This window comes from Grus americana, chromosome 2, assembly GCF_028858705.1.
Source record: "Grus americana isolate bGruAme1 chromosome 2, bGruAme1.mat, whole genome shotgun sequence".
Lineage (NCBI taxonomy): Eukaryota > Metazoa > Chordata > Aves > Gruiformes > Gruidae > Grus > Grus americana.
The window spans coordinates 138,624,490-138,638,665 of NC_072853.1; the positions used below are offsets into that span (position 1 = coordinate 138,624,490).

A 14,176-nucleotide genomic window follows, 5' to 3' on the forward strand; every position below is an offset into this window, starting at 1 on the left:
GTGCCTAGATGGATTATGTATGTAATCAACATGTAAAGCTCCATAATGCTGAAAATAATAAATTGTTGTGAATGTGTAAGGGTGGAAAGTGCATTTTACATGGATTATCTGCCCTAGTTCCTGTTCTTATTTTTGGAAAGCAATCAGCTCTTCGTGAGAACTCAGCACCATGCTGAGCCACCCTGGGGCTTTTCGTGGCCCAGCCCTTCACTTTGCATTATCATCTGGTAGCAGCCACATCCTGTGCAGACTGATTCATTACAGCCAAGAAAGGCAGCAAGAACAGGACACCCTCTGAATCCCAAGGTCTGAAATCGCTCTAACATACTTCTTTCACTGTACTATATAAAATAAAGCTACCTTTCCAAAGGAATTTCCAGCCATTTTTGTTACTATTCCAAATAAAAGCTTATTTTAAGATAATGTGTTATTTTAACTCAAGATCTTTGTAAATAACCTTTACTTGAAAACTTCCATATGCCTGATTTGGAAGACCATATATTCATCCCAATTTAATTCAAACATAAAACCAAATAATTTTGACTACTTCTGCTTAATAGCCGTGGTCAAATACAAACAAAAATCAGGCACAGATGATCCAGTTTATGAATATTTATTTGCTGATTAATATGAAATACATTATTATTCTCAACTAAGGTAATATTTTTGTTTTCTGTGAAGCTGAAGCTCATGCAGTCAGAGATAATACAGTATGTTGAACTTGTATCTTTAAACTCTCAAATGCATTACTTTTGAAATGAAATGATTTCCTGATGCCTATTGAACACGAATATGTTACAAGTCAATCGAAAAATCCAAATTACTGTTACAGTCTTTCTGTTACTTTCCATTACATTGTATTTCTGTAATATCTTAATATCTCACAGAACTTTTAAGCATGAATTTAAATTTAAGAGCAACTATGAGATTCTTGCTTTACACATAGATGAAGAGACTTCAGGGATAAAGCGACCAGCGTTCAGCGGCTGGGCTGGATGTACCAATCTTCAGTCTTAAGTTTCCAGCTTTCAGCATGAACTCCAGTACTTTAAAACTAAATTACATGCTTTGATGTATTTGTTTTAAAGTGACAGCGTACAGCTCAGTCTTTGTACAGAATTTTTTTCAAAGTGTCCCCTATCATGATTACAGCAATAGCAGGACATAAGCAAACATCGTATATAAGCACATTCTGTGACAGAGTGGCAGACAGACAGTTGCTGAACCATACAGAAATATAGTTTGCTGGTACCAGTGCTACCATGGCACACAGCGAGGGATGTGTATTGATGTGGCAATAGGGGATCTGTCAAAAAGCATCAGTGTGGGCTCAGTCCGTGAATCCCATTTGTCTCCAGCATAACATGACTAATTACAGCTGAATTACAGTGACTTTAAATGTACAAGTCAATTTTCTAAGCTTATTAAAATCAGGGAGGCTAGTATTTCTAAGGTTAGCACAATTCAGCTCCTATACAAAATATAGTATAATAAAGAAAAATGGAATAAATATCTCTGATTCAAATCAGAAACTCAGTAATTGGAGTTCAAGGGAAATAGTGCTACTAATAATCCATAGATTGCCATTTTACTGTATCACTTATAACAGGAACCAAATAGAAATAAACTCTGTTTGCAGAGGCATTGATACATTAATCTATGTTTCACAAAGAATCAGCTTTCTTTGAGAAACTAAATTGACTCACAGAAACACCTCAAATAGACAGCTAAAAACATATGTCATGGATATATAAATTCAGTATTAATGTGGAGACCTTATGCTCATGGTCTGCAAATGATTGAAGGCATCTTAGAGATCATCGTGCAACTAGTGTCAAAAAATCAGCAGCAGCCCATGCCTACAACAGCATCCAATAATTATAAGATCAGCGGAGCGCAGCTAATGTTAGAAATGAGGATATTTTTAGAAAATGTCCCTCTTCTAGGTTGCCTTTGTCCATGTTAAGCCAGCTTTACAAAAAGACTGTTTTTAGCTAAGCAAGTGCCTGTAGCAAAGGTGAACGCTCTTTCCTCATCCTCTTCACTCACAAAATCATCCTTAAGACACCCAACTCAAGGATGTTCCAATATCAAAACCTGTTAAGGCTTTCAGGGCAAATAACGTTGAAATGGGAAAGGGATGGAAATGGTGTGCTCCAAAGGAAATTATTCTTATTTCTCATTCATAAAAAGGTAACAGAAGATAAGCGGTAACAGGGTTGGTGGTACCTCTGGACTGTGCGTGGTGTCTGAGGTATCAGACTTCACACCTTTACCTCGCCTGACCTAAATTCTACCACTCTGCTATTTTTAGAAAAGACCTTGAAATACAGCAGCTTGTGTGCCAGCCAGGAGTCCTCAGCGCATTTAACAAGGCTCAACACCCCTGCTAACCTTCTCCTTTGTCAGTGAACTCTGAGATTAATGCAGTGATTAGGCGGCTTTCTTAAATGAGGTATTGTTTCATCTCAGCAATAGGAAAACTACAGTGCATAAAACAAAGATTTTAAACCAATTAAGCAGCCTAAAAGCATATCTATTTCCCTTAGGGCTCAAGGCATCTTGAAAAGCCAGGGAAGTCCAAGTTTCAAATCCTCTCTCCTTCCACGCACCCCACAGCCAACGACTGTACTCAACCTTCTCCTTTCTAACTATTCTGTCATCTTTAGCTCTTAATTCTGGTGGAGCAGCTGTGTAAATATAGCTGGAACTAAGAAACCATAATCTTCACAGCTCAGGGATTATCATCTTTTACCTTCCCGAGCTGTTCGCAAGCAGGTATTTAGTCTAGAAGCACTCTCTGGCCTCCCTGCCTACTTTTTCTCCTTATATTTTGCGTTTGCTTTTGAATAAAATCAGGAGGTGGATACCCGGTGACTGCGGCATTGGCCAGGCCCCGCGGCGAGCAGGCAGGCTGCCGGCAGCATCGCCCAGGTGCCTCAGACCACTCACAGCCAGCGCCAACAAACAGCGCAGCGACAGGGAGGACGCTCAAGTCCTTAATTTGCTGCTTGGGATTTTTGCTTCTTTACAGCTGGTTTAAGATGACTGACTAATACTTCAAAGCTATGCATCACCCCTGTATTTTGTTCTCAGGTAGGATGGCTGTGGGAGCCCACGTGACAACCCCAGGCATCACGCTGATGCGAAGTCAGGCTGTGTATTTCCTTGCAGTTTAAAAACACATGCAAAAGTTTATCCACGCAGCTCTGCAGTCTTGTACTGCTCCTAAAAATAATCACAGCCTGCAGAGCAGCGTGAGAGGGGCAGGCTGTAACATACCTATGTCAGTCAGGATTAAAAAAAAAAATTAAAAAAAGAATGCTTTCCTCATCCCCCAGACTAAACAAACAGGAGACACTGCTGCCCATTCACACCTCCCTACATGTCCCTTCCAGCAGCATCAGGAGTTCTTTTGGCTCAGGGACAGGAGGCTATCAGCCATTGGAGCGGGGCTGTAAGCTGTGACCCTCTCAAAAGATGAGTCACCCAACAGTAAAATGAAAACACTGAGCCAAAAAGCACTGATTCATGCCTAGATTTCTCTCTCAAAGGAAGGTAAAGGAAGATAGCATTACAAGTACGCATTTACTAGCCTTCATGCATTGCAATCCTCACAGCTGAGTCAAGATTGCATGTCAGGGTCGGTGCCCTATATATAACGTATGCAGATCGCTTACATTTTCCACACTCTACCTTACCAAGTCCTCCTTTCTAGCATCAATGCAGTATCTAAATCCTACTCCCGTGCCAAGAATGACACCCTCCTCTCAACAAAAAGTTTCAGCCAGATGCTAATTAACACCCTGCTATTTGTAAACAAATGATGCAAGATGCAGATAACCCCCCCCCCCCCCGGAAGGTAGAGCTGCCTTCACACAGATCTGCTGGTGTCCAAAAGGGCTTGCTAGCCCCCACCCCCAGGGTGCTGTCAGCTCCTCTTTGCTCTGCGATCACTGCATCCCAGGTAATAAACCCGTGCAGGACCAAAGTGCTGTGTAAGGCAGTACAGAAGAACCTCTCTAGGTCAGGCTGGGAACCACAGACTGGCTGTGAGTACTGCTTTCCACACAAAGGATCAATCATGTCTCAAGAAAACATGAAAATTTGACGAGAGAAAGGTTTCACCTATCACCTGGCTGAAAACCAGTGTTTGTTTTCAAATGTAAATGCACGTTCAGTGCAACACAACTGAAAAGTGATGTCAAGAACACGAGGGAGTCTCACCATCCTACAGTACTTTTTCTAACTGAAACAGTCATAAGCTAATATGTAGCTACGCAGCTAGAAAACAGACCAGATCCTGAAGGCTGGTTAACTGTAAATGACTGCATGTGCATAAACAGCTGAGGCAATGCCATACCAACTTTTGTAAGCTAAGACAACAGCGATAAGGTTACAAGACCTTGTGGCTTGTTTGTTTTTAACAGTGCTGCACTGATTTAAATGCAATTCCATGCTTCCTTAAAGCAGAAGCGGTTTAAGATATTTAACTTACCTAGTACCTTGTAGAATAGCGTAATTTGTAGCCCATTTTAGCAAAAATTTTAAAAGTTAAGTTGTATAACTCCAGCATTGTAACAAAATTACACATGCTTATTCAGCTCCTCTGAAGATTTTCTTACACATACCAGTATTTAGGCCAGAACTGTCAATTCATCATACGGAATAGAGCAATCCCAGGCTCACAGAACTACGCCAGCAGAAACTCAATCGGCTAAGATACCAAATGCTCCACTGCAATCACCACTTTGTTCATATTGGAAGACTTTGTCACAGTAATACAAAACACAGTTTCGGAGGTACAGCTACATTTGTGTATTTTACTCAGAACAGTTACTGTAATATTCTGGCAAAGCAGTTCTAGTGCAGGTAAAGGTACAGCTTGAATGTAAAACTCATCCACCACTCAGTGGTTTCTACTTCCAAGTCAGTATTAAATATCGCGTGGTAACAACCATGACATTTCAGAAACATTACTTTCCACCTTCTCTCACTTCTTCCCCCAGAGTGCTAGAGTACAGATCAGTCTGGTCTTTGTATTTAAAATCATTCACTGAAGTTTTTATACACAGGAGAGGTTAGGGAGACTGTCACCAGATAAACACTTGCATGTTTAATGTGCAGAACAAAATACAGTTGACTTTTTCAAGCAGGATACCTTTTCAACTATTCCCAACAGAAGCCTGATGAATACTCAAAATGAAGTGATTATTATTTGGTATTGTACAGTTTGCTTACTGGGTACAAAGAGCCAGGCTGTCACCTCACCTTCCTCAGCCTAGTAGTACTGTGCCCCTGATGGGAAGGAAAATGTTAGCCAGATTATATCAACGACACCCCAAATTCACAGGGCTCAGCACCACTAATACAGCTTTTTCCCAAGACTGCTGTTAGTAACCTACATTTTGACGTGCCATCAGTGACATAAACAAAAATGAAAATACCAGGGTTTTGAGAGATAGGTTTGGATATTCTTGTTCAAACTTAGTAATTTTGATTTGCAGGCTTATGAGATTGGGTCCTGAAACTAATTAGAAACTTCCGTATCTCTTGCCACATTCTAATCACTGCCATAAAATCTGAGGAGGAAATTCACCCAAGGCTTAAGTACACGTGAATCCTTCAGACAGCTTCAGATATACCAGCCTGAAGATACTAAATTAAGTACTGCCTGTGAGTACGTGATAAATGCCCTACGTCACCTATTAAACATTACGCGTAACAAAAAATAGGTTCAGCTATGCAAGATTTTTCAAATTATGCAAGATCCATCACTTCAGAAAGGAGTCACTGCAGTTAATATTTCTTCTGTGAATATACAGACATGCCATTGATTGAAAGTTTTTAATGAGATACCAGCAATTTATAACACCATGACATTTATGAGCCTCACCACATTTATAAGACTTTTGTTTTCAACAGAAATAGTTCCACTGTTATTAGAATCAATACGTGCACAGAGGTTGATGAGAACGTACTGCTGCAGTACAAGAAGTCAGACACCTTCTCTCTGCAGGCTTGTTTTGAATTGTTTATTGAAGTTTAAGAAGTCATCCACATTTCTATAAATATAGACATTACTTGAGTAAGTGACTTACAATGTCACCAGTGCAGGTACATATATAACCAACATACAAAAGCTCCACTGGAAGCTACTTCAGTTTATTCAAAAAGGACCAAGATGTCATTAAAAAAAACAGCTGTCACTTTCAGTTACTGAAGACACTAAAGTGCATTTTTGGTTACCTCCTGGATGAACAGCTGCTGGTTAAAAAGTTTGATTTTTTTTTTTCTTTAAACATATCTAAGTTACATTGACTGACATTCAGGTTTGTAGCTGTCATCCTCCTGATACATGGCAGCAGGTACGAAAAATGTATTACTTTGCTGGTTGAGTAAAAGGAGGAAATAGATTTTGCGCTTTTTTTTTTTTTAATCCGGTATTTCCAACAGAAGTTTTAAGAGAATCTAACATTCTGATGAATTTTTACAGCACCACTAAAGTTAGTCTTAAAAATCCAGGCTCTGTTTAGCCCTTTTAATTGCTAGCCAAGTATCTAAAGAGTCGCTTGAAGCTCTGTACCAGTAAGAAAAACTACCCTCCCTTTTCTGTCAAGCACTATCCTGCCCAGCTAACACTGTTTGCACACTCTGTAAACAAGAACAGCTTAAAGCATAATTAAAGCAGAACACAGGCCCATCTTGAAAATCTTCTTCCCCCACTCCCCTCCCTCCCCCGCCCCCGGTAGTGTCAAATGTTTGAGTGTAAAAAGCATTATTACATTCCTAACCACAAAATACTTTAAGAGTCACGATAAAAAAAGCATACGTTGAAAGTGACATAGCAATACCACTTTAATAAAATGGGGTATTATGGGGAGATACAAGATGTGCTCTGCTAATTTTAACTCCATCTTTACTTCATTATAATTTTGTTTTATTGCCAGAAAAGTCACCAGTAGAGCGAAGAATGCTGCACTGGTTAGAACCACAACAGCCAAAGTTGTTCTTTATAGCTCCTTTACTGCAATTAATTTACTTTTAACTTGATAGTACGAGGACATAATACTCATCATTCAGAAATAAATTACTAATTTTGAGTAACAGTTTAAACCTGATTACCATTGTGTGATGATGAATGGCTACTTCTAAAAAATAAAAACCTTACATACAAAAAACATGCTGTATGTTGGGAAACCACTTTTCCATGCTCCAGCGTGTTGTTTACATTTTTTACTTGTTAAAGTCTTTCTTTTGTCAGTTGAAGAATCCACAGCACTTAAATTTCAAGTATTTGAACTGAACATGATTCAATTTCAAAAAGTGCCAAATTAAAAAAAACCTACACATGTAGCCAAGCTTTCATATAAATCCCCAAACAAGATAAAAAACAGCCTCTCGAAATAATGGGTTACTAGCTTCATACATGGTTTTAAAGCTGTATAATGTTCACCTAAACACTCCACTTACGAGCATTAGAAGTTTAAAAACACAGAACACCTTCAATGCAAATGGCTTGCAGAGGGCACCCTCAAACATATGAATACAACACTAAGCAGAAACCCCTCATTTTATTTGGCTATTTAGACATCCATGTCACATACACCCACCCATCCATTTCCTGATAGTATTACATCACCTATTAGGGCTTCTGAAATAATGCAGAGCCATCAAACTCAGAAGAGACTAGTGTAAAAAAAAAAAAGTTCCATAACTGCACAGCCTTCCACACAGCAAGGTTGTGCAACTGATTGTTTAACGTAACTAAGCTTAACGGCATCCAAACAAGCAGGCCTGGGTTTGGAAGCTATCTTATGTCAAATTTTGACCATGTAACTACTCTAAAATAGAAAGGTCAAATTAGAACTCATCTCTTCTTTTTCTGCTGCCTCAACATTTTCCTTCGCTTAATTATCATATCATGTAGTTTCTCCAGTCCCTCTTTGAGTCCATCTCCAATGATTGCACAGGTAGGCTGCAAATGCCAGGGAGTCGAAGAACTCAGCTCGCTCATTGCTAACATTTTCTCAATTTCAGAAAGGGAGAGAGAGTTCCTCAAGTCCTGCTTGTTAGCAATGATAAGGACAGGCACTCCTTGATTTTCAGATATCCTAGTAATCTTATGAAGTTCTGTTTTGGCCTCCTCCATTCTCTCAACATCGACAGAGTCCACCACAAACACAATGCCATCGGTACACCTTGTGTACGACTTCCACAGCGGCCTCAGCTTCTCCTGGCCGCCTACATCCCAGAAGTGGAAAGTGACCGTTTTCGAGTTGCCCAGCGTCACTTTGATTTTCTCCGTATTAAATCCTTTAGTGGGGACAGTGTTGACGAACTCATTGAACTGCAGCCTGTAGAGCACGGTCGTCTTTCCTGCGGAGTCCAGTCCCAAGATGACAATGTGGAAACTCTGGAAAGAAGGCAGGCTGGAGAGGATGGGCGTCTGGTCCGAGAGTCCATTCCCCATTGCCAGAAGGGAAGGTGACAGCAGGCTGCCACGAGCAGAGGCCGGCTCCCACGGCTACGCTGGCCGCCGCGCTAGGCTCAGATCCTGCCAACGACACAAGCGGCGTTAGCCCACGGCTGACCCCCCTCTGCCTCGGCTGGGGTTTCACGGCCACAATGCGCCGGCCAGCGCCGCCGCCCCGACTGCGGAGGCGGCCGCGGGCAGCGCGACGCGGAACACCACACGTCCCCCGCCCGGCCCAGCGGGCTCTGCCGCCCTGCGGCGCGGCGGCGGCCGCTACCGACACTGCAGCTCGCCGGGCACCTGCGCTCCTCGCCGCCGCTGCCACTGCCCCACCAACCGCCGCCCGTCGCCTACCGCTTGGCCCCGCCGGCGGGCACGTCCCTCAGCGCGGGGAGGCGAGAGCAGCTCGCGCCCCCATGCCCGCGCGCCGCATCCGCCGCACGCGCCGCCGCTCCTGCCGCTACCGCTGCTGCTAGCGCCGCCGCGACTCCCCCGCATCTGGCGGCGAGGCGCCTCCCAGCCCGCGCCTAGCCCCGCGCGCCCCGCCCCGCGGTCCCCATTGGTCGTGCCGCGCGACGGGGGCGGGGAGGAGGGCGCGCTCCGCCTCGCCTATTGGCCGACGGCACCGGCCACTCATCGGAGAAACCGATTTTTACCGTCTTCAACGGAACGCTTGGGCCGAGCGCGGCCCGGGAAGAGGCCGCAGACTCTGCAATGGCGGGGGAGCACCGTTCCCCACGCACGCCCTGCCTAAACGACCCCACACCCCTCCCCCCCAGGGGCGGAGTCACTGCCTCACACGGCCCCTTCGGGGAAAGCCGCGGCTGCCGCGCCCTCCGCCCACGGCGCGCGGGCCCGTGCGCCAACGGGCGGGCGGCGCCAGGAGCCTCTCGCCCCCTGCGGCGGGCGAGCGGTAGCGCCCCGCCGGCCTCGGCTCCCCGCCCCTTGTGCGGAGGCGCGTGTGCTCATTGGATGTGGGTGCTGTCACTCCAGCCCCGTCCCCTAGCGGCCTAGGAGACAGCTCGGCGGCGCGCCACAGCGCACCTGAGCTACGGCCGGGAGTGCGCAGCCCGCGGGGGGGCCGGCGGCAACGCCCTTCTGCGGCCGCCCTTTCCCGCTGAAAGCTCCGCCAGGAAAGCCGCCCGGCGCGGTAAGGAGGTGTTGCTGAGGTTCCTGCGCTCGCCCGGCCGTTGCGTCATTCCGCCCCTACCACCGGCCGCTCCCGTAGGCTCCGCGCGCCGTCCTGTCGCCTAGCAACGGGCTTCAAAGCGGCATCTCGCGGGCCGCTTTCCCCCAGCGGCGGCCCTGCCCACGTGACCCGCCGCGGCCGGGGCTCGCGGGGGTCCGCCCGCCCCGCTGAGGAGCCGCCGCCGTGGCGGGAATGTTTTCTTCGCTGGCGCTCCACCCCCTCACCCCCCCCCGAGCCGTTCTGGGCAGGCTGGGGTGCTGCAGTGCGGTCGGTAGTGCAGTCAGAGCCTCAGTAAATGGCCTTACAGCTGCTGATTTCTGGGAGTGACGCAGCAAGTATCCGAGGCTCTAGGCCACCGCCGTGCCTCAGCGGCTGTTGGCTGCCTTGCTCCCACCACCTGGGACCTCTGCAGACACCAACTTGGGCGAAGTTAGAGGGAAGTGCTGTGAGAGGGGTTTCTCGCTGTTGTTCCACAAATAAGAGTGAGTGGGCCCAGGCCCAGCTGTATGTTCTTACGGTACTCTTCTTGCCTTTCGCTCGTCCCCATGAAACAGGAGACAAGCAGTCTGGGAGGAGTTGAGAATAACCGAGTGGAACAAATCGTCCTGTTAGGCGCCTGGCACGTCAAGATAGCAGCAGTGCTCAGGTCTGAATGAACGTGTCACCTGGCTTGGTTGTGACGAAGGTTTCCCACAGCACAAGGATATATGTGAAGTAATTCTGCATTTTAATATCTAAGCCTGATTTGAGCAAGCAGTAAAGTTTTTCAAAGTCATAACTAATTACTAGTGTTTATTCAGACATTTTGATATGTTACTGTTTCCAGAGCATACAGGTTTTAGAGGAGGCCTGGAAGAGTATTTTGTCTCTGATATCCTTGCTGTCTCCATCATTCTGTTCCTTCCCACTGCTCTCTTCACTTAAGGCTTTTGCCACTGTAGTTTTTATACAGCTGTGGCAATTTAGATGGCGGCTTCTGCCTGTGTTGGATGTACACTAGGTCAATGTAAAATAATAGTAGCACAGAAAAGGATCAGATATACTGACTTCGGAGCAGACCATACTAGAAAAGTCTTCATCTATAACCCTTAGATAAAAATAAATCCATCTTTTTGATAAAAGCATATTTTCAACTGCTAACTAAAGGTATTGTGCTACTGAAATCTGCTCTACCAAGTGTATCTTTTCTCTACTTTGTACCACAGTCATCCAAGTCTTTGACCAGCTGGGCTCAAGTAAAAGAACAAAAGGTAGCATTTTCAATATTAACCTCCCGTTTTTTCTAGAGGACTTCCAAATTTCTTGATGTGGCTGCTGAAAAGGGATGAATTTTTAAGAGTATTCTAGTAATCATATTTTTTTCCTTTGAAAGCATTGTAATTTATATTTCAAATCACAAATTATTGATATATACAAGAGAAGTGATTTAATAGTAAAAGGACATTGTATAGCAACTAAAATTCCACAGTGTGCTGTAGGCAAGATTTCATGTTATTAAAGTGTTAAGATACCCATTATAGTCCTACTAAAAATAGCAAAATTCTCACTTGCTTACATCTGAGATTAATGTTTCACTGCTTTTATCTTTGTTAGTTACTTACATCCTGATCTTGCAGATGACTCTCTTTGGAGGAAGTGGCCTGTTTGTATAGGAAAGTGATTTTACATCTATGGAAAAGCGGGGTAAGTTACTACCCCTAAGGCCAACTAGTAAGGTTTCTAATTTGGCGGCATTTTGTACTACTTTTGCATAGTATAAAGAACTGCACAGCGTACAATGTAAGAGAAAAGCATTTATAGTGACAGTAGAAGCGGGCCTTAATTATTCCATGGATGGTTTTCAGTAATGCAAAATTGGTGGAAACCAGATAGAAATATCTTGTTAAGGAATATTACTAGAGATAATAGATTAATTCATAAAACTTGACAAGCTGAAATAAATCAAATTGACCTTTATCTCCACCTACAAAATGATGTATTCCCTATTTTTAATGGAAAAATAAGCCTATTAGATATTACAGTCTTCTAAACTTTAGTGTCTGATTGTTTCCAAGATCTGTTCACGCTTTAACACAGCTTTATAATAACATATTTTACAATTAATTCCACAAGGAGGGATGTGGGCCAGCTCCTACTTTTATTGGAGGTATTTTAATTTTCAACATAAAATGCAGAAAGATTGCCTTTATCTCTTGCTCTGCTGAAAAGCAGTCAATACATCATAACAGAATTTGGTGCCCTTGAAAATGGAGGGATACAGAACTGATGATTTTCTGGAGTATGGCATATTCGACATAATAGGTAGAGAAGGAATCTCACGGATTATGTGTTTCTTTGGAAGAAAGGTTTTATGACATCAGGGAGATCATTTTAATATTAGAAATGAACGTCTTCAGCAAAATGAGCATATCTATATTTGTAAATGCATACATGAAAATGATCCATACTGTCCAGAAAATGCTTGGAGAAGTAGATTTTTCTACTTCTCTTTCCCTCCCTACGGTTAATTTATCTCATCCACCTGTTGTAACTTGCTCTAAACTGAATTATGAACTCTCTGGGGCAGGAACTATTTTTCATTGTAAGTCTTCTTAGTGTTTAACACCTTGATCTTAATTAATGCCTGTAGGCATTTCTGAAAAACAGCTATTAAATAGCAATCCAAGTTGATCAACTCCTCCCATGCCCTTCATGCTACTTTAGAAGTCAAACGTGCAGACTGGGCAGGTGTTCCAGGTATTATGAAGGGAGTAATGGTATCTAAATTAGTGGGAGTGTAAGAAAGCTGACACATTCAGCCTCCAATAATTGAAGGTGAGTGTGAAGCAAGGCTTTGATTATTGTGTAGAAGTCTTGAATGAAGGAGATGTACAGCAAGAAGCATACTTACTTTTCAAGTATGTAGCTAAGTGGGGGGAAGGGGCAGTTACTAGATGACAGGTGACAATAACTGCAAGATGCACGTACAGGGAAACGGAATGGAAAAGGGCTCGAGCTATGTGCGGACTTTGTAATGCAAAATAAAGAGGTGCCTAACTTCTGTGTCATGGTTGTTTCACCAGCTGATACTTTTCTCACTTCCAATCTAACTTGTCAACATTTCGGAGTTCTTTCTGGCTCAGCATTCCTTAGCTCATGGAAACAACTGCAACTTCAGCTTCTCTGGGCTAAAGAGCTTTGCCCCTTTCTTTGATACCAATTTACCAGGGTAAATTCTACATATGTTTCATACATACAGTCTACATATGTTTTCCACACAGAAAAGGTGGCCTGGGACAAACCTTTGTGTTTCAAGAAAAAGCAGCAGCACCTGCGTAACGTGTAGTGGCTTCATTATGGTAAAATAGGATTATTTTTTTATTCCTAAATGGTCCAGGAATAATTTTGGTTCAGGGCAGGCTAAAGCTGCAGCCACTGACTACCTGAAACACAGGTAGTTGTTATTAGCGATATGGACCACGAAACTGATAGCGGTGAGAGAGAGGCTGTAAACATTGCCAAGAAAGAAGCAGCATAGGGTGGAAAGAGAAGACTTTTGGAAATATTATTATTACCAGTCAGAGACTTAGGTTACCTTTCAATACATACCACCTTGTGTGCTGCAGGAGCTGTTTCACAGTGCCCAGATAACAACAACAAACGCAAAGGATCATCAAATGTCCACTTGCAAGGCTGCAAGTGTGCCTCAAAAGAAACCATCTTTCATATGGAAATAGCAATTAAGGGAAATTAAAAGCTAGCAGTTCATGAGAGTTTCATTGTAGCGAGACATTAAATCAGAGCTTTCACTTAGTGTTGCTCATTTTAAAGGTAAATTCCATTCAAGTAGGTATGACAATTGTTACACATCTAGCGACAACGCTGATGAGAAATTCTTTCCAAAGCAAAGCCAGTGGGCTTGAATTTGGCCAGATAAGCACAAGACTCCTTTTGTTTTGGCTAAATACCATCATTCTGTAGAACAGGCTAACGATGTTTATTATCCAATTCAATAGCTAATCACCTTAGCAGCTACTTTTTAATAACACTATGTGTTGTGAGTAACATGCAGATCAAATGAAAGTGAAACATAAGGTACACGAACCAAATCCCATATACCACAGATGCAGAGGGATAGGGCTAGAACTATAGAACAATAAAGGACAGAAGCAAATACGAGCAAATGCAGAAGGAGGGCGAGGGAGAAACCAGCTGCATCATGGAGCTGAATTAGTTGTAAACCACAAAGGAATGAAGTCATGAGGAGAATGAAATTACTGCACTGCCAGCTACAGGTAGCTGGCATGTAGTGATGGGATCCCAACACCTCCATCTTCTTCAGAGAGACATGTTAGCCACCTCACACCGCTGATTCTTGCTGCTCCATACAGAAACGGAGCAGATTTCTCAATGTGTGTAAAAAAGAAAATCAATTGCATTTCAGTACAATGACATGGCAGGCCTTGACTAGGGTAATATGTATTTTTATATATATATAGTAATACTATGTTGTATTATTCAGTAACCAACTG

General features: G+C 43.4%; 1 protein-coding gene across 1 annotated transcript; it reads right to left on the reverse strand.

The window, feature by feature from the left end:
- Positions 1 to 6,021: 6,021 nt before the first annotated feature.
- Positions 6,022 to 9,135, reverse strand: ARL4A (ADP ribosylation factor like GTPase 4A). The gene is made up of 2 exons (XM_054817659.1): positions 8,831 to 9,135; positions 6,022 to 8,557 (listed from the first exon to the last, which is right to left on the reverse strand). The coding sequence occupies exon 2, from the start codon at positions 8,471 to 8,473 to the stop codon at positions 7,871 to 7,873; it is 603 nt and encodes a 200-aa protein (XP_054673634.1). The 5' UTR covers positions 8,474 to 8,557; positions 8,831 to 9,135; the 3' UTR covers positions 6,022 to 7,870.
- Between the last annotated feature and the right edge of the window lie 5,041 nt (positions 9,136 to 14,176).

Excerpts from the sequence above, each read along its gene's own strand:
- ARL4A (XM_054817659.1), bottom strand. The coding sequence starts at position 8,473 with ATGGGGAATGGACTCTCGGACCAGACGCCCATCCTCTCCAGCCTGCCT.